Source organism: Blastocystis hominis, assembly GCF_000151665.1.
Source record: "Blastocystis hominis, Singapore isolate B (sub-type 7) whole genome shotgun sequence assembly, scaffold_7".
In the NCBI taxonomy this organism is placed as follows: Eukaryota; class Bigyra; order Opalinata; family Blastocystidae; genus Blastocystis; species Blastocystis hominis.
The window spans coordinates 572,606-600,038 of record NW_013171866.1 but is presented as its reverse complement, the minus strand read 5'-3'; the positions used below and the strand labels follow the sequence as shown (position 1 = coordinate 600,038).

Genomic DNA, 27,433 nt, shown 5'->3' with positions numbered 1-27,433 from the left:
CGTGGGTCCGGAGAGCGGGGATACGGAGCTGCGGGTGAGGTTAAAAACAAAAGAAAGAAGGTACGATCGGCTGTGGGAGAGATGGACGGGGAGGTCGGGCGGGAACTTGAAGGGCGCTTCGAAGGAGTGGTGGTGCGCGGAGGCGTCGGCCAGCGCGCTCTCCGAGGCGGGCTCGAAGCGGCGCGGGAGCGGGCCGCAGCCCAGCGAGCCCATCGCTGCGTACGACGGCGCGGGCTTGAGGATGTGCGGCCGCAGACGCTCTAGCGGTGAGGGGGCGGAGCCAAGCGCACTGGAGTCGGTGGGGTCGTCCAGCGGCGTGACGTCCAGCGAGGGCACCGTGAAGAGCGGGTCCAGCGACCCGGTCATCGGCGGCATCTCCATCTCGCTCACGCTCCGCGGGAGGTACACGTCGATCCGCAGCGGGTCCGTTCCGGGGTCGTCGTACACCGCGGGGCCCCGCTCGAACGACGGCAGCGTCGACTTGGTCCGCGGCAGCGTGATGAACAGACCGCTCTCTCGCGACGGGTCCGCGCCGTACCCGCCCAGCAGGCTCGAGTCCAGCGGCTCCTGCGAGAACGAGCCCATGAAGCGATGGCTGCTAAAGTGACCTGCGCGTCAAAATACCCCCGATTTCGGGACTTTGGGGATCCGAATCGTAGTCCAGACCCGGGCCGTCGGCGTAGGGACTCTCCGTAGCGAGAAAGTTGACCTCCGCGGTGGTCTGCGAGCGGCGACGGGGGCCCTGGGGGTTACGGAAAGGGGAAACGGGGAACCATGCCAGAGCCGGGGGTGGGGGCTTGATACGGATTGGTTTGGGGGGAGAGCGAGAACTCGAGAGAGTCCAGCTCGCTTACCATCGCACAGTCATCCAGCGAAAAACGACGTGATAGGAGGTTAGATGGGCGGTGAGAGGGGAAGGGCGAATTGGAATTCTTCATATAGTTCCTATAATTTAAAAAAAGTAGAGCGCAGGTACAGTTGGAGCGAGTTGGCCTGGTTCAGTGTGGGCCAATTATCTTCTCCCCCAATTCCACGCTACGCGTTAAGATTCGGCCAAACAACTACGCTAGAAGTATTTTCACCAACGGAGATCGCTTCGGAAGAGCACACAGCCCTCTGTGTCAATCTACAGGGAATTGAACGTTCAAGCACCTACCTAGTCTTACAAGAGGGGCATATGGTTTCTCCGTTAATTTTGCAATGGCAATCTACAGAATAAGCCCACACAACTCAAGTTCACTGAAGCACTCGTTCACTGCTGTAATTGGACTTTGAGATAGCTTTTCTTTAGGGTCCATAGAAATTGGACTGTCTTGACCGTTCCACATGGTTATACAAAAAAACAGACAATAACAAATAAAAAGGTAAGCAACAAGTTCCCTATCGATGCAGAGACTAAATAGACAGACTAGAGACTCAAGTTGTTGTCAACAACAACACCTTTTTAATGGTAAAACTAGATAATTTGTGTCAACGAAACCCCCTTGTCTTTCGTTGCGAACTTTCAATTCTAACCTCAAAAATGGGTTTAACATGGGCAATGGAAACGTGTAGGCGTCGAATTTCAAAAAATGCCAGAATCACAAATGGACTCATTTCGCGCTCTCGATAGAAGGAGAAGAGAAAGGAGCTATAAAACTCCTCCGATACCGATTTTTGGGACCATCATTGACATACTTCCATTTAAACTGCTTTCAACTTGTACGGTAATCCAGTCCACTGCGGGTGGTCCTTTCCACACAAGAGCCCTTATCATTCCAATATTCGCAGCTTTCCAACAAACAGGTTATACTAATTACGATTCAATCAGGCGTTCATATCAATAGTTGCGTATAAATCAGAGTATTAACGAAGACTTTTTTCTTTTCATTATCTAATTACGGTTCAATTCAGGAATGCTCAATCAGTTGTTGCTGTTGTTAAAGGAGCAGATCAATAACGATCTCCTCGGATTTCGGATTATTCCGGGTAGCCATAAAAGAACTATAGAACACTACACAGTCAGCCCCCAAAACCAAACTCCCTACTGTTGTATGTCGTTCGCGTCACTTTTTGGAGACGCTGAGTAACATACCGGCTATGGAAATAAGTAAAAGGGGTTAAAAAGATAAGTGAAACGAACCAGTTCAGGGGCACACGGTTAATGACACGGTGCTATCGGTAACCACTCCCGCAACAACATCTACTCGAACTGTTTCGGAATCACCCGTTTGGAGATAGACAGAAGGAATAATCCCCGCAGCAATCATCAAAGGAGAAAGACTCGAAGTAACACAAATTCTTTTCAGAAGAGAGTAATGTCCAGATCCAGGATAAAGCTTGTGGACGATTCGGTTCACGGTAAAGGATAAGGGTCCGGAGATGCAAAAACTAGAAATCCCAACACAGGCAAACCGTTTGAAATCACTACCCATCAGGAACTAACCTTTACGAAATACAATGGTTTGGCCTGAGGAGACATTTTCTGAGCCACCGCGTCTCCTACCAACATTGTACAACTAAAAGCAAAAGAAGAAGATAGGAGGCTGGTAACCAGCTCAGGATTTTCTAGGACCTTTCTCTGCAATAGGCGAAACATAACTAATAGAATACAAGTACAGCTTTAAAAAGATTTTGAAGGAAATAGGGTGACACAATTATCATGGAGTGACCTGATCACTGTACATCTCAGTGGCGGAAGCGCCAGTCATTTGCCTATGTAAAAATGAAACTCCTAATTGTTTGTATATACAAAATTGCACCCCCATGGAAAAAAGGATTGTAGGAAGAGGGATTAATATGAAAGTTGATGGGTCGTCTTCTCTATTGGTCTGTTCTTTTCTTGTATGGCAAATGAGGGGATTGGTGTCAATGGAAAGTGTGGTTGCTTTAACTGTTTTTGCTCCTATTGTCCGTTTTCGTTGCTGATTGTTGGTGCGTTTGTGAAGCATGCACATAGACACCGTTTTGCAACTCGAAGTTTCCATGTGATGTCACTCTTCGGAGTAAGGATGGATGAAATAGGGCTTTGCCATATCCGGCATTCCATTTCTTTGACTCGATTCTTCGTTTGCACCCTTGTCAAAGTGGCACACTTTTTACAAATTTTGCGCAAACACTTTATGAAACGATACAACACAGACCCAACTTTCTCTTTGAACCTTTATGAAGGCAAATAGAAAAATCTAACTTTATGGAAGAAACAGAGAAAGGAAACTTTTTAATTAAGAGACTAAGGCATTGGGCAAACGTACAGCCAGATAAGGAATGAATCTCTTGCTTTTAGGTAATCGTGTAGGTTGCGCTTCGTTATTGTAATAATTCTGGAAAAGAAGTGACTAGCTGCACGTATTCTGTAAGAATGCGAGGTGATGATCATGAATTAGCAATTAAACTATGTCACATACCGTCTCTCCCAAGTCCTTGTAAATGAGTGGATGTAGTATAGTAGAAATAGTGTAATTTGTAGGATTGCAAGAGGGGACACTGTTCTATTGGTATATCCACCCTGTATCGACTTTCTTATCGTTTTTCTGAGTTGTTTGAGGGCAGGAATCGTCGCTGTCCCTGTTTATCCTCCGTGTACGCTTTTTGGATTTTCTTTTGATTTCTAAGACCCGAGTGGAGCGAAGAAGAACATCCACTTATTTGCAGGAATTCAAAAGAATTGCTCCGCCTCTGTTGTATTGTGCAACAAGTTTTTTATTTATCGAAATCGCATTAAATCTAGTGAGTATATGAGGGTGAAGCAGTTAGCGGACATAAAGAACGTGTTTTCTCGCATTAGTAGCGAGTGGCCTTCCGTGACATGGCGCTGTACGGATAGCTATGTATCGGACCTTTCTCCCTGTGAGATTCCGGACGGTTTTCATTCGCAAGCCAAATCATCCTCTAGACGAACCTGCTCTCTCCTTCCCTGCGTCATCCCTCTGCTTCCTTCAATACACTTCCGGAAGCACTTCCTTCCCGAAAGGCGTCATGATCGCCATTTCCAACCTTCACTGCAACATGGACATCATCATCTCCGCTCTGCACGCCGATTCTTCTTCCATCGTCGTGAGTTGGCTTCCCCAATATCACGATATGGGTTTGATCGGATCATCGCTCTGCCTCCTGTACATATCCCTTGCTACCTGGATCCAATGTGTTCCAAAGTGTTCCAATGATGTCTATTTGTGTTCATTATTGTTCTGTTTGTGTTCTATTTTTGTGAATTAGTGATTATTGTTCATTTGTGTTCCGTTTGTGTTAATGAGTGATTACTGCTCACCATTGTGTTCCCATTGTGTTCCCATTGTGTTCCAATCTTGTTTCTTTGATTCACTGTGGGGGTAGTGGCATCTACTTCTCTCCGCTCGCCTTCATCGCCGATCCTTGTCTCTGGCTTCTCCTCATTTCTCGCTACCGCGCCACCCATCTCCAAGGCCCCAACTTCGCCTACTCCCTTCTCCTTCGCAAGCTCTCCCTCTGCGCCTACCGCCATCGCTTCGATCTTCGCTCTGTCCGCCACATTTTCAACGCCGCCGAGCCCATTTCCACGCTCACCATGCGCCAATTCGCCGCGCAATTGAAGCCTTTCGGGCTGCGCAGCGAGGCCCTCGTGGGCGGATACGGCCTGGCCGAGTGCTGCGTCTACGTCAGCGACGGCGGACACACCATTTTGACCGTTGACCGCGCGAAGATGGAGCAAAGCGGGGAAATTTGCGTTCTCCAACAGCGCGATTTGAATGAGGAGAACGAAACGCCAGACACGCGAGACGCTCCGAACAGAACTAAACCGCGGGAATCCGCAGATAATAGCGATCCAAAACCACACGAATCCACCCTGCAGAACAATGAAAAACCGCGGGAAACAACAGATCCACACCACCCGGCCCACGAAATCGTGGAACCAACCGGGGAAACCTCCCCTCCAACCGAGAAACCGGAGAAACCGGAGAAATCAGAGGAATCGGTGGAACCGGAGAAACTAGAGAAACTGGAGAAACTGGAGGTCCGGGAGTTGTTTTCCTGCGGCAATGCGTCGAAAAACGCGGGAATCCGGATCGCGATCGCGCGGGAAGCGTCGATTTGCGGCGAGGATCGCGTGGGGGAGATCCACGTGCAGTCGGGGTCGGTGGCGCGCGGGTATTACCCCGATAACCGCGCGAGCTTCACGGTGGAACTGAGGGGAGCGTCGGGCGTGTGGCTGTCGACGGGGGACTTGGGGTTCCTCCACGTTGGATTTGATTGTTTGTTTGTGACACAGAACGGCGAACTGTACGTGTGTGGCCGAGCCAAAGATCTGCTCATCGTGCGAGGCCGCAATTATTACCCACAAGACATCGAACAGGCCTGCTGCCTGCTTCCACAGGTCAAACCCGGCGCCGTCGCCGCCATCGCCGTTCCACGCAACGGGCAGGAATCGCTTGTCGTCGTTCTCGAGCTCCGAGACGCCGTGAGAACCGGAGAAACCGTGGAAACGGTGGTAACGCAGCTGCGGCAGGTGATCGCGGAGGAAAACGGGCTGGTTCCGAGCGAAATCGTGGTGATTCGACCGAAAACGATTCCGAAAACGACGAGCGGAAAGATCAGTCGACATCGCGTGCTCGACGAATATCGCAACGGAACGCTGCAGATTGTGTATCGACAGCAGTTCATCGATCTGCCCACACAAGAAGAACAAGAACAAGAACAAGAACAAGAAAACTCTTCAAACAAAGCGGAGAATTCGCAGGCCACAGCAGCGAAATCGATTCAAAGCACGCTGCCTTCGCAGCTCGACGGCATCGATACGGTCCGTTTCCACGTTTTCTCTCATATAGTTGGCGCTACACGGAGAACAGCTGCGTAGCACGCTGCTCGAGGACGTGTGCTCGCTGTGCGGGACGCAGTCGTATATGGTGACGCCGAACGACACTTTGGAGATGATGAATGTGGATTCGTTGCGAAGAGCCCAGTTGCAGGGCGTGCTCGAGCAATACTATGGCGCGAAGGTGGATCCGGAGTTGCTGTACGACGTGAATACGACGTTTGAGCAGCTGGCCAGAGCGGTGGATGTGGGGATAAAGGGATGATGTCACGGATAGAGCATTCCCGATCGGAAACCCATTGTGCAGGAGGTTCCGGCTGGAGAGGCAGGAGAGAATGTGGAACAGCCGCTATTGAAGCCGGTCCACGTTCCCAAGGAAAGAACATGTCTACAAAAGTATTGCTGCTTGGTGCATTTTGGTGTTTGTTTCAAATTCTGCTGCGATGAGTACGAGTTCGAACAGCACAGCGTCTGGCGAAACACAGAAGCAGTCATTGGAACAGCAACAGCCGCAAGAGGTTGCAAATGGAAGTACTGTACGTAGCAAATACATCTATATTAGAATAGACTCTAAGGAACCAAGAGCAAAGAGGGGCAGGAATAGACAATCGTTTGGATGGAAATTTGCATAATAATCAGAGCCTCTGTCTGCAGCAAACCTTTTCAGCCCGATTACGGAACCTATGGATAGGAATGCCCTTCGAGTACAAGCGAAGATTACTTTTCATGTAGGGAATTACGAAGGAGCTGCGCCAGTTGCAGTCTGCGCTTCAGCAATGGAGAAAGAGTCGAAGGCAGGAGATCAAAGACCATGTCTATGTCCCTGCACCTTTCGTCGTGATTAGTCATCATTATACAATCCCAAAACAAGAGAACGGAACAGTTTTTGTGTCATATCGGAATTCTCGTTATTTAAACGCGATGTTGAGCAACGAAACAAGAAGCGAGTCACAGTAGCGTGTTTATCTGTTTGTTTGTTTGAACAACGAGGAAGGGTTGTGTTTCATCACCACAAAAATGCAGCCGACTCTTTTCCTTATTGCTCTCTTGACATTTTCCGTACTTTTCTCATTGTCCATACTCATTTTAGGTATGCCTTGCCACCCCTGGTCCGATTACTTACTCTATGTGTTCGGAGCCGGGTGCGATTGGTAGGATCGATGGTACGGGATGAAGGGTGTTTGTGATATGTAGATGTTTCCATTTCCCCCAATCCTGTTCAACCCAGAGTTGTTACCGTTGTGAATGCGACTGGGACGCTGTCGAAGACCATCAACAAGGGAGCAACATGGAAACTGAGTGCTTCATTTAACAAATTGACCGTGTTGTGGAAGAATGGTGACTTGTGCGAGGATTCTGTGATTAATCTGCCATTCTGGACGGGTCATATTTATATTACGGGTCTGAAGTGCCCTCAAGTATGTGTGTTTTGTCAGTGAGTTGATGTTCAGGAAAAGGGCCAAATCACGCTTCAGGAGAGTGCGGAATTCTCTGTAACGCCTCTGAGTGGCGTTTATGGTATCCACGCTGAAATGTTCGATGAAAACCATGACCAGATCCTGTGTCTGGACATCGAAGTACCGATGTAGTTCATTTTAGCTCTATTCACTACGCTTTGTTGGTTGGAAACAAACACACAACTTCTTCTGCTCGTGCTGCAGCACCAGGTCAAACTGCTTAATGGGCAGGATCGGGCAATAAGTCACATCCTTCAGATTCTCGTCATGGAATCCGCTGCCGATGCTGAACTTCTGGTAGAGGTTGTTGTACAGATAGTAGTACAATCCGTTCACCGGCTCGTCCTTTCCGTTCGCCTTCCCAATGAACACATCTCCATTGAAGTAGAACAGGAAGATCGGGTTCTGATCCAGCAAATACTTGTTATGGTAGTACACGCGGTCTTCCAGCACCATCACATTATACCTCGTGATCTCGTCCGCATGATCGAAATCGTAATTCAGATCCTTGATCGCGTTCGCCACGTGCACCGTGCACTCCCCCATCGGCCGGCCTTCCTTCCACTTTCCCTCGATCCACAGGCCCGACGGCAGCACCATCCGTCCACTCGTCAAGAACTGGTTCTGGAACGTTCCCACCCAGATCGCGCCGGACGACTGGATCCACCGTCCTTGCATCAGCGCGCCCTTCTCGAACTCTCCGCTCTGCACCAGCGCGCCGCGCTCATACCGCGTGCCCTGGCCGTGGAACACGCCGTGGTCCCACTGGCCCTGATAGACCACTTGCTGCAGCGTGGCGTCGATCAGCGTGCCCACGCCGTGCGGAACGCCCTCGCAGAGATCGCCGTCGTAGAACAGTGTCGGCGCCATGCGGACGAAGTTCCGCGAGAGAAGCGGCTTGGAGTCGGAGAGACGCGGAGCGGTGCATTCGGCGTTGAGAGGAAGGCGGTAGGCGCGGCGACTGAGCTCCTCTTCGGTGCTGATCTGGTAGTCGGAGAGCGTGAGCGCGAGGTGGAGGTCGGAGAACGCAGAGGGATGGTTTCCCACTTCGATTCTACGCGATGAGGCGAGGAGAGGAGAGAGAAGTACACGCGATTGTGGTTCTGGAGCCAGAACTCCACGTCTTCTTGCGAAACGTACCGCGAGAGATAGTAGGTGTTCTCGTTGATCTCGCGCCAGTGGAGAACCATCGCCTTCTGCATCGCGCGACGCTCCTCCTCTTCGGCCAGCCGCTTCTTCTGCCGCTCGAGCTCCGCCTGTCTGGCTTCTTCCTCCTTCCGCTTGCGCTCCTCTTCGAGTTCTTTCTCGCGCTTTTCGTGGAACGCGCTCATCGCCTCGTCGAACGATTTCTGATATTTCTCGCACATCTCGCGGTATTCTTCGCCGCTGGCGTTCGACTGCGTCGCTTTGACGAACCATTCGTTGGCCTCGGCGATCATGCTCAGCATTTGGACCTGGTTCAACGCGTATTCATTCACGACGCCGTCCGCGGAGACTTTTTCCCCGCGGACCAGCGAGTTGATTTGATTCAGCATCGTGGAAAAGGAGTTCTGCCAGCTTTTGATGTTCGATTGCTCCTGGTTTGAAACCAGAATGGACGCTTCGAGCTGCTTCGCGGCCGCTAAATCGGAGGCGTGGGCTGCGACTAGCGATGAATTGGAAGAGTGTGTGTGTGGGTACATAAAGCGTCGAGAGAGCGTGGCGCGGAGGCGGCGTTGGGCGCTTTGACGGCGTTCCAGAGACAGCAGATCGGTTTTACGGAGTTGCAGATGGGGGAGAGAATGGATTGCAGCTCGGGCTTTCCGTAGTTCTCGCAGAAGAAGGCGAATTTTGCGTTGCCTTGCATGACCTGATCGATGATAAACATGGAGCCAGGCTTTAATTCGACGTGGAATAAAGGAACCAACCGAGCATTGAATGGATGATTCAGTGAACAATCAAAAAGCCAAGTCATACATTCAAGTCATTCAAGTTATTCATTCAATTCATTCAACTCTTTCAATTCATTCAATTCATCATAAGGATATATTCTGCCCACTACTCTTCATCAATTCATTCAAACGGGTCAAAAACGGTGTCATAAACACATTTTGATTCATCGGCTCCACGCAATCCAGCTTCACATTCCCCGCTTTCTCCACACATTTCTTCACCATCCCGCAGAACACTTCGCTCAATCCTTCCTCTTCAATCCGCTCGCTCAACGACGCGTATTCCACAACAAACGGGAAGTCCTTATCCTCCAAAATCTCCGGAATCGTCGCTTCGAACTCCGAAAACGACGGCAAAAACTGATTTCGACACTCCATTACCTTCGCGGCGATCTTCGAATACACGAACGGAAGCTCCTCGAAGCCGCTCTGCGTCTCCATTATATCCTTATAATTCTTCTCGACCTCGTGGAAGATGAGGGAGTTGATTCTTTGCGTGCCAACGTTCGGCGTGAATTCGTAAGAAAGAATGTCGTAAGAGTCATTGCTGAAGCGAATCACGCAGGCTTCGGCCGCTAAGAAATCCATACCCACGAAGAGAACGGTGCGAGGAGAAGAGAACTCCTTGTGGAGAGCTTTCATGTAGCTGTACGCCACAGCGATGGAATCGATGTTGTGAATCAGAGTGTATTGACTAATTTGCGCTATATTCAATCCCAGCTGGAAGTGACTGATCTGCTCTTCGGTAAAATACGACGGAACGGAAAGCACCAATCTCAAATCATCCAAATGGCGCTCCGCCTTGATATCACGTATCCGGTCGGCAGCGTAACTACCTAGTAAATGCTCTGGGGTGAATTGTATCTTCTTTCCAGCAAACGGAACTTCATAGATTACAAATCCGTCTTTATCCGATTTCATCGAAGGAAAACACTTCAGCGTCTCCTCTTGAATCTCTGATATTTGACAATGGATCACAGCTCTCAAATTATGACAGATGGCCGAGTAGTCCGGGCGGCACTAGGTATTCAGAAACCACATCATTTATACTATCAATCGCGAAGCTTCGGCGGATAATCGCTCTTTATCAGCAAATGCAACGGATGTACTAAAGAAGTAAAGATTTAGCCTAACCATGTCCTACACTGGAAATTTCGATCCATTTCGATCCGCTGTTACAACAACACACGACTTTTCGGGTTCAGAACGGTTTTCAAAAAAAATACCACTCACAGAGACATCGTCTCCCAAATCAATTCCTGAACAAAGATAATTGCTCATAGATATAAAAAGAAATGAGGAAATAGCACATCAGTTTAATATCAAAGGTGTATCCATGTATGTTGTGGAGGCGCAGGCACAGTGGTAATCCCACATGGTAAGAGTTCCATAGATTACTGTGATATTAAGAACAAGATTGTTATAACTGTCTAGAACATCATAAGGTCCTATTTCGAGAGCACAAGACGAGAATCTAGTAGAGTCCAAATGAACTGGTATTCTTCTAGACAAGAGATTACCGACATTTCTCATTATGAGCTGTATCGCTTCCATACAAGGATGTTGGAATATTATCATTAGAAATTAGTGAAAAGCAGATGAAGAACAAAGTCAGCAAGAATAGTCGTTTGATGTAAAGCAAGAAAGGAAGTGAAAATTTCGTTTTACATGTTTGTGCAAGGGTATTCAAAGCAAAATAACTCATTCCATTCGTTGTGAGGAATGGCCGAACCATTCGTGATAGAGATCAGCCAAAGACTGGAAATGAAGTAATAGAATTAGTTTGGTTTGGAAAACACAATATAAAGACAACGACTTTTCTAAAATATTCATAACTTCTTCCACATTCACAGTCATATCATCCCGCTTCGTAAAGGGCGACATGACGGCAAAATACCGATGGCCCAATAGCATCGCTTGCTGATAGGTAGACAGGTGCTCTTTGAACGTGGAGCCGGTAAAGATGGCCCCATTCGGAAGAAACTCGATCACCAAACATCCCTTCTGTGCAAACAAGATATTGCTAAACGCTCCTCCATGCGGACCAATCACTGCTGCAGCGGACGACCACAGCTGCATCAACGAGTCAGCGTCATTGTAGTCTGTATGGAAGAAGGGGACGTACCGATAGCCGTGCTCTGCAGCGAATTGCTTGAGCTGGCCTTCCAGCACGGCCTCGTTTACAACTTTTCGCCCACCTCCAATCGTTCCCTTTCTTCGAGACAAATAAAGAATTGTGTTTTTGGTAAACAAGGAAGGATTCACGATATGCGGGAGCTGCAGCAAGTACTGCGCACGCTGCCACAAATAGGGATGCAGAGGAGGCGTATTGCAAGGAATCACAAGCCTCTCTGCAGAAATTCCATCTCCCAAGTGTTTAATGCTTCGATAATCGAGCAACTGGTCTGCATGAATTCCTAGCCGCTCGAGAAGTGCTTTCACCAGCGTGTACTGTGGAGACAAATCTAGCAGATAACGGAAGGAGGCGTCGCCGAGAAAGGCTTCCAGCTGGACCAGTTTGGGAAGAACACTGTCGATAAAATGATGGATTGTGGCTCCATTCGGAACTAATAAAAAGACCACTGTCCCCGGCACCTTGTAGGGACGCTGCAAGGACGAGGAAAGAGCTTTGGAATGGTCCGAAAAGCAGCCACAGTCATAGGTAAATGGGAGTTCTCCGTTGCTCACCACATCGACTCTTCCTCGAATGTACTCTTTCTGAAAGAAGACAATGTAGTCCCTCTCCTTCATATTCTCAATGTCGGCAGCAGTAAAATCAGTAAACAAGCTCACATAGTGAGAGGGATGGGCACAAATATCCTCGTTCTTGCACTTATCACGTTTGTAACTTGCCAATTCTTGGAAATAGCTGGAAATCCCTGGAAGGGTCCTGCGTCTACTTTTAACATACGTAAAAGGAGGAGGAAGGACAAAAGCAGAATATCTGAAAACATAACTTGCATCAAAGTCAGATTTCCCTTCCAAAGATATAGGCATGATTTGGGATAACGTACCAGCAATCTGCACTTGAGCAGCCGTTGGGGTCTCACTCCCCACCGGTTTCTTCTCTTCGCGCAGATGGTGCACGCTTGTGGCTGACTTTTCTTCGGTATCACTCTCCTGGACTGAAATGACCGAAGGAACTTCCGTATTACTGGAAGGAACAGCTATATCCATAGGATTTTCAAAGTTTATCTTTTCGGAGCGAAAAGACTCAACAACATCCACTTGGTTTTGCAAATTCACTAACTCCTCCGATACGCGCAAAATATTATTGTTAAGAAATGAATAGACAAATATTATACAAACTACAATGGCGAATAGCAGCACACGGGCAGGTACCTTGCATCGACGATAAAACCATATCATAATATTCTTGCGAATACGCTGTACGCTTTTGAACGGAATATTATCCCATGGAGACATAATATAAAAAAAGTGACAATTCTGTTATGTGAGTAAGGTATTTGTGAGTCGAATCTAGGCAGGAGGTAATTTGAACGAATTCGAATTTCGGTAGTTCAGATGGTTTGTTTGAAGAATACTTTTTGGGAATTCAAATATCCGTTTCAATTCTTTGGTAGAAGGTATGGAAGGAACCAGATTTGAGAAAAACACACAAGGTAACACAGGGTCTGAAACAATCCAGGATCTATGTTAAGCATGTGATTGGTACGCAAGGCAGTATTTTCAGTATCGAAAATGAAATAGGTATATTCTAAGATGCATTTTCAATAGTAAACACTTTCGAGAGGGATTCTCACCTGACAATGTTGAAAATAGAGCTGCAATCCAAAATGAGTCATATTTGCAGAGACGAATTTTAGTGTCATATTGAAAATAGCATCAAAGGGAGTGCAAACGATTACTGAGATGATTCAGCGTATAATAGAGTTCCAAAATGTATTCCCTCATATTGTCAAGCATAATCACATAGAAGAAAACTGAGAAACGATCCGAACTTAGGAAACAAAATGGAGAAGTTCAATATTGTGACATAACCGCATTGCCATACAAAAAATAAGGAGCATATAGGACAGAAGAGCCTAGTGTGAACATGATAAGGGTTGGAGTGAAGAGGAAAGTACTGTATCCCTTATTGCATCAACCTATTCGACAAAGGAATATCAGTTCCAGAAAATAATACAGAGATGAAATAAACTGATGATTGACACTGTTACAAAGCGATTATATTACACTGAGCGAAATATGAAATCGAGTAGTAGGAACGATGGATATATCATTATGAATAGGTAGATTGAATAAACTTAAGGGAAGCGAGTTTCTTTTGGATGGGTATATTACGCTTGGAAAACCGAAAGAAATGACTTTGAATGACTGCACCTATATTCTCCAGTGTTATCAAGGAAATCATGCAGATGAATACACAATGAAGAAAGGGAGGAAGGTTCATTTATTCAAAAATGGAGTACTTAAAATGGCTTACGAAGAGGATGATGGTGGAGTTCAAATCGGGGAGTTTACTTACTTTGAGAATGGCTGTGCTGCCTTTGTCCAATCATTTGACGAAATTCTGGATCAGCACAACTTTAATCGTATTGTAAACCACGTTCGAGGCGAGCGTATGGAAATCTATTCGCATGAGAGTGATCACCTGATATATCACGGTGAATTTAACGAAAAGCGAGAACGAGAAGGATGGGGCATCCAGTATGACGAAGAAACGGGTGCCATGTTGCTTGAGGGGATGTGGAAGGGGAACAAGCTGGTGGAGATCATCCGCAAGATCGAAGGAGCCATCATGATCGAATTCAAGGAAAACGGCAACAACACCATTGCTTCCAACCAAATTCCCCTGTATGTGGGTGAATTCGTTTATGATGAATCGAAAGAATCGTTTCTTCGAAATGGTCGAGGATACTGGATCGATGAAGAAACTCGGATTGCTACTCGCGAAGTGGAATGGAAAGATGGAGTGGAAGTGAGTGGAAGAGATCTCTATGATGGATGGTACACTCCATGTCGTCAAATATCCACCATTAGCTCTTTTAAAGAATTGCACAACATTAATTTAGAAGTGACAGATTTGGTAATTTCATCGAACTGTTGTAATGATATCAGTGAATTGAATCTGAACGAATTCGGGTGGTTACGCTCAATTGAAATTGGTGATGATTGCTTTGGAAACGTAAAAACGTTCAGAATCGATGGAATGAATCAACTGAAAAGATTGAAAATTGGAAGAAACTCTTTTACAAAAGTCAAGCAGCAAGAATGGGATGCTGACTACAAAGCTGCAAAGGCAAGAGCAAACGACTCGACAAAATCACTCTACATAGTGAATTGCGAGTCACTGGAATGGATTGAGATAGGTCAATCAAGTTTCGCAGACTTTGGAGGCGAATTTGAACTGAAGAATCTTGCATCCCTTCAAGGTATTAAGATCGGTGACGTTGAAACCAATTCATGGAATTTTGATTTGAATCAATCTTTTGTTTTGCAGGGTAATGATTGTTTCTTTATTTTGATTTCTAAGATCTGCCTTATCTTCGTACGATAAAGTTAGGTGCCACAACTTTTGGTAGTTCGTCGATTATTTTTGAGAGTGATGTTCTTTACTGAATGGAATAATTGATTAGATCTACCTTCATTACTGACTATCGAGTTAGGGTACTGTGCGCTGTGTGGAAATGACGAGTCAACAATGTTGGTCATGAGAAGTATGAATTGCATTGGTGATTTCATATAATGCAATAGATCTTCCCTGTCTAATCAGTATCAATAATACTGGAGGAGGCAGTTTTTATGAACCCCGTTCCGTCACCTTAGAAAGTTGGTACATGGCAATGTGATTGAGAACTCTAGATATCCCAAATCTTAATCATATCAATATGGTCTATTCATTTGTAAACATCGAATCAAAATCAATCACCAGTTTTTTCACATGGAGGAAATAAGATATAGATGTGTCTTCTGTTCTGAATAAACACATCCAGATTCAATATATATGGTCAGCTTTGTATCAAAGAATATCTCAACTTCAAAAACAGTAGATTTGGGATGGATGTTAGTCTCTATTGAAAAGGATATGACACTTTTAATAATGTGAAAAAAGGCATTTGTATTTGTATTGATGGTTTTTTGAAATAACAAATCAGCGACAGTTCATCTATACAATAATTCGACTATACTGAATCATTTAGCAATAATAAGTACAACAATGATACAATTCCTGGATATGGGCGAGTCAAACGTATTACTAAACAAAGCCCTACACAAGAGTCGTTCTTCAGCGAAAAGAGTCTATATCTCACAGTAATAATGACAATTAGTACTCTGAGTTGTTTAATTTAGGATAACAATGAATGAGACACATAATAAGAAAGTATATTATCGAATGATTATAGAATATCATTTAGTATTGCACATACACTAGAAAACTGCTTTTACTGCCGAAAAATGTAGCACAATAGGTCTAAACACTAAAACACTCAGCTAATACATTCAAATAATGGTATACAATAGATGTGAGCATTCTGAAAATTGTCTTGGCAAAGCGAAAGCTCAGTAGCAGTTTTCACAAATTTACTTTGAAATAGTTAAGAATGTCGAGAAAAGTAGTTACACTCTATGAAAAAATATAAAATAGGTTGATTGGGAAGCAATTAGTAATGATAAGCACCGTTCCAACTATCTCGGGAATTCTATTATGGGAAGTAGTCTATCTCACAATAAAGGTATTATTTGAATGCGAATATTACTGTAGATAGTTTGTGGTATACAAAAGAGGAAAAACGGTCGGATGACGACAGTAAACGTCTACAAATCAAGGTAAATAGCTAGAGTATGTATTTTATTTTGCAGCTTCAGGAGGAAATCACAATGATGGAGATGTTAGGTCTTTCTGTACCAAGTATTATTCATAATCAATCGGTTGTATCTACCAAGCAAGAATCGACTCAGACTGTTTTTTTGCATATCTGTGTGTAATATTCAGGTGCATAGTGAAAGAGTGAGTACATCTTCATCCAAAGAAGAGGCGGGAAAGGCGTTTAGTGTAAAATACAATTCATCACAGACAGCTGATGATGGGCATAAAGTAGTCACAATAGTGTGTATATCATTCTTTTAGATTGCTTCCGCTCATCAGAGTGAGACAAAACCAGCTGATGAAGAGTCGATTGCGAATAGGGATGTGTCTACGCTTGATAGAAAGAATCATGAAGAGGACAATCGCCATCGAGTTGTTTTTTATAAGGAATTGTTATTTTAGAGGAACAAACCTTATCACCACGCAGATCATCACCACCACCGTCATCATCATCATCGTCATCACAAAAGATCTCGTTCTCGCTCTCGCTCTTCTATGAGTCATCGAAATTGTTCACATTCACATTCGCCTTCGCACTCATAACCTATCTATTCCTACCGTTATTTTATTGATTCAAATTGTTCTTTTATCTTGTTTGCTTGTTTGTTTTACAGACTGTTGGTTAGAAATACAGGGTTTTACATTAATGCTTGTCTAATTGTTTGATCTTGCGCTAAGTCACGTAATTCCTTCAAATAAACTAGATGACAGTATTGGGAGAATTAGTAAAAAGACTTTGAATATGGACATACTGTAGTGAAGAACATGTGAACCAATATCATCATTACTTTGTTTGATTTTTCCTTTTATGTTTCTTTGTTTTATGCTTTGCACATTTGTTTAAAATATACCTCCAATTCAGTATAGGTTGCTTTGCTAAATAATAGGAATTTTTGGAGGAATCTATATAATATAGTGTTTCTCAACACTCTTGAAACAGGTGTTCATAGAAATGTGATTATATGAAAATTACAACGAAACAATAAGGAGGAGATAAACTCAATACCAATTCTTAAGAGTACTGCACTATGACCAATAAAGCAAAAGGAAGCCCATTCGATGAAATATTGCTTATAAACAAACACAAGGAAGCAACCTGAATCTTAATAAGTCTGAGCATCCTTATTCTTCTTTTCACCAATCTCAAGGGTCTTGCATCTCTTAAGAGGACGCTGGGCTCTCATCTTGCACTCCTTACACTCGAGACGGAGAACCAACTTCTTGGTTTGCTTAGCCTACAAGATAAAACACAGAGCACGATCTTACCTTCTTGTGGAAAATAGGCTTCGTCTGACCACCATAACCCTTTTGCTTCATATCGTATCGTCGTTTTCCTATTTGTCAGCTTAGAATACAAGTTCCACCTTGCGGTCTCAAAGAAGCCTTTCCAGCCTTGTACTGTGTAACCTTGTGCTCAGTGTGCTTATTACACTTTTTGCAGTAGGTTTTCTCAGTCTTGGGAACGTGAACCTACATGGTGGTTAGATCTGTTCCTCACATAATATCAATAGTGCATGACATATATATACCATCTCGAATTCTGTGTCAGTGCCTCTAAATTAGAAAAAACGAGCAGGAGTTTCATCATATGTACAGTGTGAGTCGTCTTGATAATTATACTCGTATTTCCTCAATCAAAATCATATATTCTCCTACATATTTGCTTGCACTTTTAAAGAAATATGATAATCAGAGATATATACTTTGGTATGAATGGAAATTTTGATACTACTACTACAATTGCACAATACACGTGTATTTCTTTATTATTGATCCACATGTGAATGAAGCCAGTATTCTTGGCATATGGTACGTATTTATCATTCGATATTCACAGATTATGACTCTTTATCAGAACCAATGCATACTTGTTTGTTAGCTCGTTGTAAATAGCTTTATATGCATGAAAAACAGCATATCTCTAGTATTTTCGTAGAATACCCAAAAGCCTGTTTGATGATACGTGAGACTATGACATAAGGCTTATTATTACTTCAAATTTCCTATCTATATCAAAATGGTTTTAAATGAGTGTTTTCTGAGATAGTAACCACTATCATAGGGAAACGATGACAGCTACCTTTTCAAGCAATGTATTTTACATACATCGCGTTAAAAAGAAAGGGGAAAAACAGTGAGGATAGAAATGCAAAACCCAGTAAAAACAGGTTGTATTCTTCTAATTTCGATTTTATTTAAATATTAATATTGTATTGATCTTGCGTATTAATCTAATAAGTAGCAAACAATAATGCTTTCAAATGCAGCGATGTATACTGCTCTCTATAAGCATAATTTATCAAAGTTGGTTGGTATTGTATGCAGGTTCCATTGTACGATAATGGATGGAGAAGGCAGTATTCAGCAGGTTGCGCAATTTCTTTCATGATAATTGTAGTTCACCAAAGGAAAACCTTTCCACTTGCATGTTGGAGATTCCTTGACCTGGAAAAGAACATTTGACAAAAAAACAGTATAGCTTGGTAAAATGGTTAATTTTTCGATTGAAATTTATTCTGCTATTACGTGTGACAATAATCCTATTCATAAATGGGAGAATAAAGGTAACAAGCCAATTGTTCCCGGAATGCTGTTAGGTAGTATGTTCTCTGCGATGATCGGAAGCCGTGTATGATAATAACGAGCTGCTGAGTAGATTCCTGGAAGTCTTTACATGAAACAGTCTTTGAGCTTTTTAAAGCCTGTTTTATGTGACGAATGGGTTTCTGCAACAATTTCAGTTTCGCGATTATTTACAAAAAAGAATATTGCAGTATTGAGCACGAAAATATATGATAGTGTAAAATCAGCAGTTTCTTATTACCATAGAATTCGACGTGTGTGTGTAATGGGGAAGCAATAATATCTCTTCCTTCTTGTTCTCAAGAGAATTAGTGATGTTTTCAGGAGAAGGCGTCTACGTATTATGGAGAGAGCAATCCCTTGGGTCGTATTCGTAAAGATATTCGGTCTCTTTAGCTTTCTTTTTGTTTGATATGTTAGCAATAAGTGATATAGCACTGCACTTTTAACACACAAGAGCTTAGTTCATTAAGCATATTCGTCTGCTAACATATTAAACAATAAGGAGATCAAATCAACTTGATACAATGTATATCCAATCATAAGCATTTGTATCAAATTGTGTCAAGCAGAAATAGTCTATTATCGTCATCTCAATCCACAGTTGAATATAATCAACAATAGCAACAATACATTATATTTGTGAATATGGACAGCATATAAACTGACCAATAAGTGATCAGTATTGCAAATATACTAAGATTAATAAAGATAATAACAACTCAATAGAAACGATTAACTATCATATCTCTCGTTTTGAGATAAATCCAGTGGTTCATTGAAAACATCAATCAAACGATTATTCCGTATGTATATATATTGAAGTCAAAAAGAAAAAAACGATATCATCTCACATGAATACCTTATTAACATGTGCGATTGCATTATATGCCATAAAATACTAATCAGACATAACAGAGTGACAATTCTTGTAGATAATAACAGAAAAATAATAATACATAAACAAACAATGATATAAAAATGCAATGATGTTGAAATCAATGAAATAGAATATAGGGTTATGGATAGTCTTTTCCAGATAATGGCATTATAGAATTGTCATGTATAATACAACAGAAAATATAGTAAACAATTGTTGAAACAGAAAATACTTGGAGATTCCATTATTGATAAATTGCTTCCATAATATAAGAAACAATATGATAATACTTGTACCAATATACAAAAAACAGAATCTCTTTAATAATCCTTTATGGTAATACTATTCATGGATCAATTTCATAAAAAGGAAGCACTATAAATACTCTTTTTAAATTGTTTTCTATTATAATGCAGGTTATCTCCACCTTCAATGACACTTTATTATTATTGGTATATTTGCATCATATTCACACTTATAGTAATGCAGAAGTATTGATTCCAATTCACAAAAAGGTATATTCAATTTATTACATGAGTAATATCAAGTAACAATGATATTAGCCAATGTATGTGTTATGTACTCCTTAATCATTATGATTTATATTCCTCAACAACATATTAGAATAAGCATAAATGGTGTATTCACAAATATCCACAAATGCGACTCTTATGGACATTGGTTGTATTATCATTTAGAATGTTTGAATTGATAAGAAATTGTAATATAATAAAGTATCCCTGAAGACTTGAGCCATTTTATATAAGCTCACATAGCGAGATATTACAAATGTTGAGAGTTACAAATGGATACCAAAATAAAAACTAAGGCTCAAATGTCTATAAATGAACATGAATATTAGGGTATATGATTGTATTAGGTGGACATATCTACACAATAAAAAAGATATAAATAAACCGAAATGATTATCTAAATAAGTAAATACAAAATAAGGAAAAACACACATTTCAAGTATTAGAGTATAGTATTTGAAAATCAATTATTCATATAGCATCAGCCTTCACTATACAACAAACAGAAAAGCAGTCAATAATCATTTATAATCTTAACATTACTGAAAGCTAATCATTATTATTCTGTATATCCAGGACAATTCGGAGTAGTATCCAAAGGATATGGTCCAGTTATATCATTGTTGAAACTGCCATTCACTTCCCAATTCCAATTGAAACGACATTGAGCAGCATCTTTAGCATCATTCATATCATAATAGTAAGTTCGAGTCATTGTTTGAGACTGGAAATATTGGTCATCCACACAGAATACAGGATATTTCACCAAAGTCTCTCCAGCTTCAATTGTAACACCAGTTACAGAAGGAGAACAAGCACTTTTCAATTCCTCAGCAAAAGTAGCAGCTCCCACCAAATTGTATCCATTCATATTCAGATTTATGTATCGCAATTTTGGGAAATTGGCTTTATTTGTACATATTTCATTCAGAATATCAACAATATCTCTAGTAAGATTAGCAGCATAACCAGGCTTCTGCCCCTCCATTATGTAATCATATGTAGCAATGTAGTTCTTCACAACATGGAATTCTTCCAAATTTACAAACCAATTCTTATTTTTGTTATCATTCATATACTTCAATACTTCTAAGAATCCTTCACGATATAATGTTCCATCACTAATATAGAGAATGCGAGGACGTGTGAATTGAGCCAATCTCAAATGAAGTATAGCAAGTTCAGTACTAATAGTTCGACCCATAATAGGATCATTCATAATGTAGAAATCGATAGGAGCAGGATTCCTTACTTGTTTATTCAGAGAATCAAACCATAATTGAATACTGATTTTATCAACTCCAGCAAGAGCAATTACACGAGTATGAGCTAAAGCTTTCGTAGGATAAGCATCACGAATTGTCAAATACAATCTAGTAACATTGGTTTCCGAAATGATCTCTTGTTTGCAAACATCAGGAGTTGCATAATTGCAATTATCTCCGAGAATGAAAGGATCATAGATGGGGAACCAAGGTTCAGGAGTAGGAGTAGGAGTTGGCGTAGGAGTAGGGGTAGGAGTGGGTGTAGGTGCTTGAGTGGTGGGAACCTGAGTAGTAGGTTCATATCCAGGACAATCCGGAGTACTAGGCAAAGGATATGGTCCAGTTATATCATTGTTGAAACTGCCAGTCACTTCCCAATTCCAATTGAAACGACATTGAGCAGCATCTTTAGCATCATTCATATCATAATAGTAAGTTCGAGTCATTGTTTGAGACTGGAAATATTGGTCATCCACACAGAATACAGGATATTTCACCAAAGTCTCTCCAGCTTCAATTGTAACACCAGTTACAGAAGGAGAACAAGCACTTTTCAATTCCTCAGCAAAAGTAGCAGCTCCCACCAAATTGTATCCATTCATATTCAGATTTATGTATCGCAATTTTGGGAAATTGGCTTTATTTGTACATATTTCATTCAGAATATCAACAATATCTCTAGTAAGATTAGCAGCATAACCAGGCTTCTGCCCCTCCATTATGTAATCATATGTAGCAATGTAGTTCTTCACAACATGGAATTCTTCCAAATTTACAAACCAATTCTTATTTTTGTTATCATTCATATACTTCAATACTTCTAAGAATCCTTCACGATATAATGTTCCATCACTAATATAGAGAATGCGAGGACGTGTGAATTGAGCCAATCTCAAATGAAGTATAGCAAGTTCAGTACTAATAGTTCGACCCATAATAGGATCATTCATAATGTAGAAATCGATAGGAGCAGGATTCCTTACTTGTTTATTCAGAGAATCAAACCATAATTGAATACTGATTTTATCAACTCCAGCAAGAGCAATTACACGAGTATGAGCTAAAGCTTTCGTAGGATAAGCATCACGAATTGTCAAATACAATCTAGTAACATTGGTTTCCGAAATGATCTCTTGTTTGCAAACATCAGGAGTTGCATAATTGCAATTATCTCCGAGAATGAAAGGATCATAGATGGGGAACCAAGGTTCAGGAGTAGGAGTAGGAGTAGGAGTAGGAGTAGGGGTAGGAGTGGGTGTAGGTGCTTGAGTGGTGGGAACCTGAGTAGTAGGTTCATATCCAGGACAATCCGGAGTACTAGGCAAAGGATATGGTCCAGTTATATCACTGTTGAAACTGCCAGTCACTTCCCAATTCCAATTGAAACGACATTGAGCAGCATCTTTAGCATCATTCATATCATAATAGTAAGTTCGAGTCATTGTTTGAGACTGGAAATATTGGTCATCCACACAGAATACAGGATATTTCACCAAAACCCCAGTAGCTTCAATTGTAACACCAGTTTCAGAAGGAGAACAAGCATTTTTCAATTCCTCAGCGAATCCAGCAGCTCCCACCAAATTGTATCCATTCATATTCAGATTTATGTATCGCAATTTTGGGAAATAGATTTTATTTGTACACATGTTATATAGCAAATCAACAATATCTCTAGTAAGATTAGCAGCATAATCAGGATGCTGTGATTCTATTGAGAAATCATATGTAGCAATGTAGTTCTTCACAACATAGAATTCTTCCAAATTTACAAACCAATCCATATCTTTGTTATCATTCATATACTTCAATACTTCTAAGAATCCTTCACGATATAATGTTCCATCACCAATATAGAGAATACGAGGATGTGTGAATTGAGCCAATCTCAAATGAAGTATAGCAAGTTCAGTACTAATAGTTCGACCTTTAATAGGATCATTCATAATGTAGAAATCGATAGGAGCAGGATTCATTACTTGTTTATTCAGAGAATCAAACCATAATTGAATACTGATTTTATCAACTCCAGCAAGAGCAATTACACGAGTATGAGCTAAAGCTTTCGTAGGATAAGCATCACGAATTGTCAAATACAATCTAGTAACATTGGTTTCCGAAATGATCTCTTGTTTGCAAACATCAGGAGTTGCATAATTGCAATTATCTCCGAGAATGAAAGGATCATAGATGGGGAACCAAGGTTCAGGAGTAGGAGTAGGAGTAGGAGTAGGAGTAGGAGTAGGAGTGGGTGTAGGTGCTTGAGTGGTGGGAACCTGAGTAGTAGGTTCATATCCAGGACAATCCGGAGTACTAGGCAAAGGATATGGTCCAGTTATATCACTGTTAAACATGCCATTCACTTCCCAATTCCAATTGAAACGACATTGAGCAGCATCTTTAGCATCATTCATATCATAATAGTAAGTTCGAGTCATTGTTTGAGACTGGAAAGCATTATCATCCACACAGAATACAGGAGATTTCACCATAATCTCTACAATAGCTTCAATTGTAACACCAGTTTCAGAAGGACAAGCATTTCTCAATTCCTCAGAGAATTCAGAACCTCCCGGCAAACCATATCCATTCATATTCAGATTTATGTATCGCAATTTTGGGAAATAGATTTTATTTGTACACATGTTATATAGCAAATCAACAATATCTCTAGTAAGATTAGAAGCATAATCAGGATGCTGACTGCCTATCTGATAATCATATGAAGCAATGTAGTTCTTCACAACATAGAATTCTTCCAAATTTACAAACCAATTCTTATCTTTGTTATCATTCATATACTTCAATACTTCTAAGAATCCTTCACGATATAATGTTCCATCACCAATATAGAGAATACGAGGATGTGTGAATTGAGCCAATCTCAAATGAAGTATAGCAAGTTCAGTACTAATAGTTCGACCTTTAATAGGATCATTCATAATGTAGAAATCGATAGGAGCAGGATTCATTGCTTGTTTATTCAGAGAATTAAACCATAATTGAATACTGATTTTATCAACTCCAGCAAGAGCAATTACACGAGTATGAGCTAAAGCTTTCGTAGGATAAGCATCACGAATTGTCAAATACAATCTAGTAACATTGGTTTCCGAAATGATCTCTTGTTTGCAAACATCAGGAGTTGCATAATTGCAATTATCTCCGAGAATGAAAGGATCATAGATGGGGAACCAAGGTTCAGGAGTAGGAGTAGGAGTTGGAGTAGGAGTAGGGGTAGGAGTGGGTGTAGGTGCTTGAGTGGTGGGAACCTGAGTAGTAGGTGCTTGAGTAGTAGGAGGGTTAATAGGTTCAATATCGACAGGTCCTTCATGGCCTTCATTGTTTTCAATCGATATCTTGATTTGAATAACTACTTCAATGGTTATCTCCACTCTGTATTGGATTAGACTGACATTGCTCATCGCATTCATACTCAGAACAAATTGAATATCGACACTCACTTGAGTCAGTACCACAATGCTAATGTTTTGCATGGAATTAGTACCAACAACCACTTTTTTCAATGCAGGAGTGTTGAGTACTAATTTTCCAGATACATCCAGCAATCTTCGAGTAGTAGCCAGTCCAGAGAAGCAATTCTCACCAATTATTAATTCTTCCAGAACAGGTGCATTTATCTCAATATACTGGGTATTCATAAATGTGTTATCCTCGAATATCAGGATTTTCAAATAAGGGAAATCGAGTACAACAGACGTCACATTGTTGAAAGAACCTTCCTTGAATGTCAGCTTAGTTACATCTTTTGGAATGTTGTCGATTGAGCCAATGCTGTCATCCACTACAATTTCCTTAGGACCTTCTGTAGGAGTCGGTCCAAAATTGAAAGTTGAGGTATATTCAGCATCCGAACTCATCGTAAACAAAAACGAAGCACCCATATAATACAGCTCAACTTTTGAACCTGAATCCCAGCCATTCGATCCACTGTCCTTTAACAGAATAGTGTGCAAAACTGGATTAATCCAGATTTCTTCAGTGCCCGTTACACAGCCTGTTACACTATATATTGGTTCTGACGACAGATAATCTTCTCCTTCAAATATAGCAAACGATTCCTCCTCAGGAGCCGTAGTTCCACAAGTACGCACTATTTGAATTAGTAACTTTCCTGGAACAGTAGGAGCCTGAGTGGTAGGAGCCTGAGTGGTAGGAGCCTGGGTAGTAGGAGCCTGAGTGGTAGGAGCCTGGGTAGTAGGAGCCTGGGTAGTAGGAGCCTGGGTAGTAGGAGCCTGAGTGGTAGGAGCCTGAGTGGTAGGAGCCTGGGTAGTAGGAGCCTGAGTGGTAGGAGCCTGAGTGGTAGGAGCCTGGGTAGTAGGAGCCTGGGTAGTAGGAGCCTGAGTGGTAGGAACCTGAGTGGTAGGAGCCTGGGTAGTAGGAGCCTGAGTAGTAGGAGCTTGAGTAGTAGGAACCTCCGAGGTCGGACCTTCGGCCGTGGGGGTAATCGTGGGAAGACTATCGATTGGTCCCGACGCAAACTTGATCGACATCGCATATCCAGCAATTCCAGCATAGTTTGCATTCGTATCGCTATCCACAACAGGAAGATTCATCTCGATATTCTCGCAAGGCACCACGTTGAAAGTCACGGTCCATTTCTTTTCATCGAATCCCTTCATCACACCGTACAAAGAAGGTTCGTCCGTAGCTCCCGTGTAAATGTCATCGCCTGTCACATCGTTCACAGTCTTCATTCGAACCAGGTCGAGAGCCATCAGCACAATCACAGGATCTCCCTCAGCAATAAAGTTCATCAATCCGCTCTTGTTCGGAATATCGTTCTTCGTCACTTCAAAATAGAACTTGTTCACATCAGCAGTACAAAGATCTTCTTCTGAAATCTGATTGGCGTCGTTTTCAGTCATCAAACCCTTCTCTCTAACAAACTCTATCATATCTGATGGAGAAACTTCATTGAACTCAACTTCCTGGCTTTCCTTCAAACACTTCAACACATAGGGCAAAGAAAAGTGTGCATCACGTCCCTCTTTTCGCAAAGCAGCTTCAGCAGCAAGAACCAAAGCACTGGCCCATGAAGTGGAGTCCGAGTTCGAGACAGAATACTTTTCAGTTCCCTCGCACATATCACGACCAACAACATACTCGTTTGGCCAGGAGGGTGCAGGAGTACTCTCAGGCTCAGCATAGGAACCCTCTCCAGAATACTTCACTCCAAGATCCATCATTTTTTCCAGGTCTTCGTCACTAAAATCAGATAGAATGGAGAAATTCATAGGGTATTTTCTGTAGGGAGCCTTTTTCTGGATGTCCTCACAAGATTGTTGCCAATCACTTAAATGCTTCCTATACAATATTATGCATCAACATAGTTTACGAAAAGTAGGTAGGATTGTTGGTACCATTCTTCGAGCTGTAGTGTGCTAAATAAGCTTCGTAGTCAGAATTATCGCACCCAGAGATAGACAAGGCATAAAATACCTGAAATAGAGTCAAAAACAATCCAAGTGATATCATTACCAGTAAAATTGTGAGCATTACGTACAAGAAATACGTCATATTTTTGGAATGATAATAATAATATTACTATTGTACATATCATGATCATTCCAGAGTGGTATTAGTAGTAGGGAAAAGGCGATAGATGCGCGAAAATCCATTTTCTACCAAATAACCGCGGTGAACTTTTTTCGACCATTTTTCGACCATTTTCGGCCATTTTCTGCCATTGTCTACCTGCTCACCTCGATGTCCATAACAAGAAACGCGCGGAAACCCATGGCTGCCAATTTCGGCCAATTCCTGCAATGTTAACCTGACTTCCATTGTAGGCCATGGTATCCATGGTTGTGATGGGGCAACGTACGTTGCCCCGGGAGGAATCTTCGATTCCTCCCCATTGTCTTGTTGACTAAGGTAAAGAGAGAAAGACCATGCACTACTCCATGCTTATTCAAGGCTCACCTACCAACGGCTCATTCACCTGGATCAACCCCTACAAGTACAAGAATCCTTATATCACTTCCATGACTGTCCTGTTTCGACCCAAGGATGCCCAGGCTATGTTCAACAACGTTGACACGACGAATGTGATTACTAACAGCAATGATGAGACTGTGACAATCCCTGCTGGTTATTACACGATCAGTGAGATCATTGCCTTGCTCAATACCATGACTGATACTACATTCTCGATATCT

The 27,433-nt window shown here is 42.2% G+C and overlaps 9 protein-coding genes; 4 read left to right on the top strand and 5 right to left on the bottom strand.

Annotated features, from left to right (window-relative positions):
- Window positions 1-1,786: 1,786 nt before the first annotated feature.
- GSBLH_T00004627001 (uncharacterized protein) lies at window positions 1,787-2,600 on the bottom strand. XM_013043563.1 has 4 exons: window positions 2,439-2,600; window positions 2,187-2,406; window positions 2,028-2,154; window positions 1,787-1,993 (listed from the first exon to the last, which is right to left on the bottom strand). Exons 1-4 carry the CDS (start codon window positions 2,489-2,491, stop codon window positions 1,920-1,922), a joined length of 474 nt encoding a protein of 157 aa, XP_012899017.1. The 5' UTR covers window positions 2,492-2,600; the 3' UTR covers window positions 1,787-1,919.
- Window positions 2,601-3,375: 775 nt separating this feature from the next.
- Window positions 3,376-4,650, top strand: GSBLH_T00004626001 (uncharacterized protein; the record flags this gene model as incomplete). The annotated part of the gene is made up of 4 exons (XM_013043562.1): window positions 3,376-3,398; window positions 3,428-3,561; window positions 3,595-4,094; window positions 4,315-4,650. 4 exons carry the CDS (start codon window positions 3,376-3,378, stop codon window positions 4,648-4,650), a joined length of 993 nt encoding a protein of 330 aa, XP_012899016.1.
- Window positions 4,651-4,660: 10 nt separating this feature from the next.
- GSBLH_T00004625001 (uncharacterized protein) lies at window positions 4,661-6,035 on the top strand (the record flags this gene model as incomplete). The annotated part of the gene is made up of 2 exons (XM_013043561.1): window positions 4,661-5,759; window positions 5,800-6,035. The coding sequence occupies 2 exons, from the start codon at window positions 4,661-4,663 to the stop codon at window positions 6,033-6,035; spliced, it is 1,335 nt and encodes a 444-aa protein (XP_012899015.1).
- Window positions 6,036-6,787: 752 nt separating this feature from the next.
- Window positions 6,788-7,359, top strand: GSBLH_T00004624001 (uncharacterized protein; the record flags this gene model as incomplete). Its single annotated transcript, XM_013043560.1, has 4 exons — window positions 6,788-6,829; window positions 6,861-6,933; window positions 6,965-7,188; window positions 7,222-7,359. 4 exons carry the CDS (start codon window positions 6,788-6,790, stop codon window positions 7,357-7,359), a joined length of 477 nt encoding a protein of 158 aa, XP_012899014.1.
- Window positions 7,360-7,371: 12 nt separating this feature from the next.
- Window positions 7,372-9,094, bottom strand: GSBLH_T00004623001 (uncharacterized protein; the record flags this gene model as incomplete). The annotated part of the gene is made up of 3 exons (XM_013043559.1): window positions 7,372-8,281; window positions 8,317-8,872; window positions 8,908-9,094. 3 exons carry the CDS (start codon window positions 9,092-9,094, stop codon window positions 7,372-7,374), a joined length of 1,653 nt encoding a protein of 550 aa, XP_012899013.1.
- Window positions 9,095-9,279: 185 nt separating this feature from the next.
- On the bottom strand, window positions 9,280-10,439 carry GSBLH_T00006851001 (uncharacterized protein; the record flags this gene model as incomplete). Its single annotated transcript, XM_013043558.1, is given in 5 exon segments — window positions 9,280-9,344; window positions 9,371-9,733; window positions 9,749-10,178; window positions 10,209-10,298; window positions 10,338-10,439. The coding sequence occupies 5 exon segments, from the start codon at window positions 10,437-10,439 to the stop codon at window positions 9,280-9,282; spliced, it is 1,050 nt and encodes a 349-aa protein (XP_012899012.1).
- Window positions 10,440-10,859: 420 nt separating this feature from the next.
- GSBLH_T00004621001 (uncharacterized protein) lies at window positions 10,860-12,335 on the bottom strand (the record flags this gene model as incomplete). Its single annotated transcript, XM_013043557.1, has 1 exon — window positions 10,860-12,335. One exon carries the CDS (start codon window positions 12,333-12,335, stop codon window positions 10,860-10,862), a length of 1,476 nt encoding a protein of 491 aa, XP_012899011.1.
- A 3,389-nt stretch (window positions 12,336-15,724) lies between these two features.
- On the top strand, window positions 15,725-16,109 carry GSBLH_T00006850001 (uncharacterized protein; the record flags this gene model as incomplete). Its single annotated transcript, XM_013043556.1, has 4 exons — window positions 15,725-15,736; window positions 15,769-15,856; window positions 15,886-15,950; window positions 15,984-16,109. The coding sequence occupies 4 exons, from the start codon at window positions 15,725-15,727 to the stop codon at window positions 16,107-16,109; spliced, it is 291 nt and encodes a 96-aa protein (XP_012899010.1).
- Window positions 16,110-17,078: 969 nt separating this feature from the next.
- Window positions 17,079-25,765, bottom strand: GSBLH_T00004620001 (uncharacterized protein; the record flags this gene model as incomplete). XM_013043555.1 has 4 exons in its annotated part: window positions 17,079-17,225; window positions 17,257-17,324; window positions 17,355-17,460; window positions 20,627-25,765. The coding sequence occupies 4 exons, from the start codon at window positions 25,763-25,765 to the stop codon at window positions 17,094-17,096; spliced, it is 5,445 nt and encodes a 1,814-aa protein (XP_012899009.1). The 3' UTR covers window positions 17,079-17,093.
- Window positions 25,766-27,433: the final 1,668 nt, after the last annotated feature.

Excerpts from the sequence above, each read along its gene's own strand:
- GSBLH_T00004627001 (XM_013043563.1), bottom strand. The coding sequence starts at position 2,491 with ATGTTGGTAGGAGACGCGGTGGCTCAGAAAATGTCTCCTCAGGCCAAA. Across the intron at positions 2,155-2,186 it reads GTGATTCCGAAACAGTTCGA|CACCGTGTCATTAACCGTGT; the intron begins GTAGATGTTGTT and ends GGTTACCGATAG. Across the intron at positions 1,994-2,027 it reads GACGCGAACGACATACAACA|TGTTCTATAGTTCTTTTATG; the intron begins GTAGGGAGTTTG and ends CTGACTGTGTAG.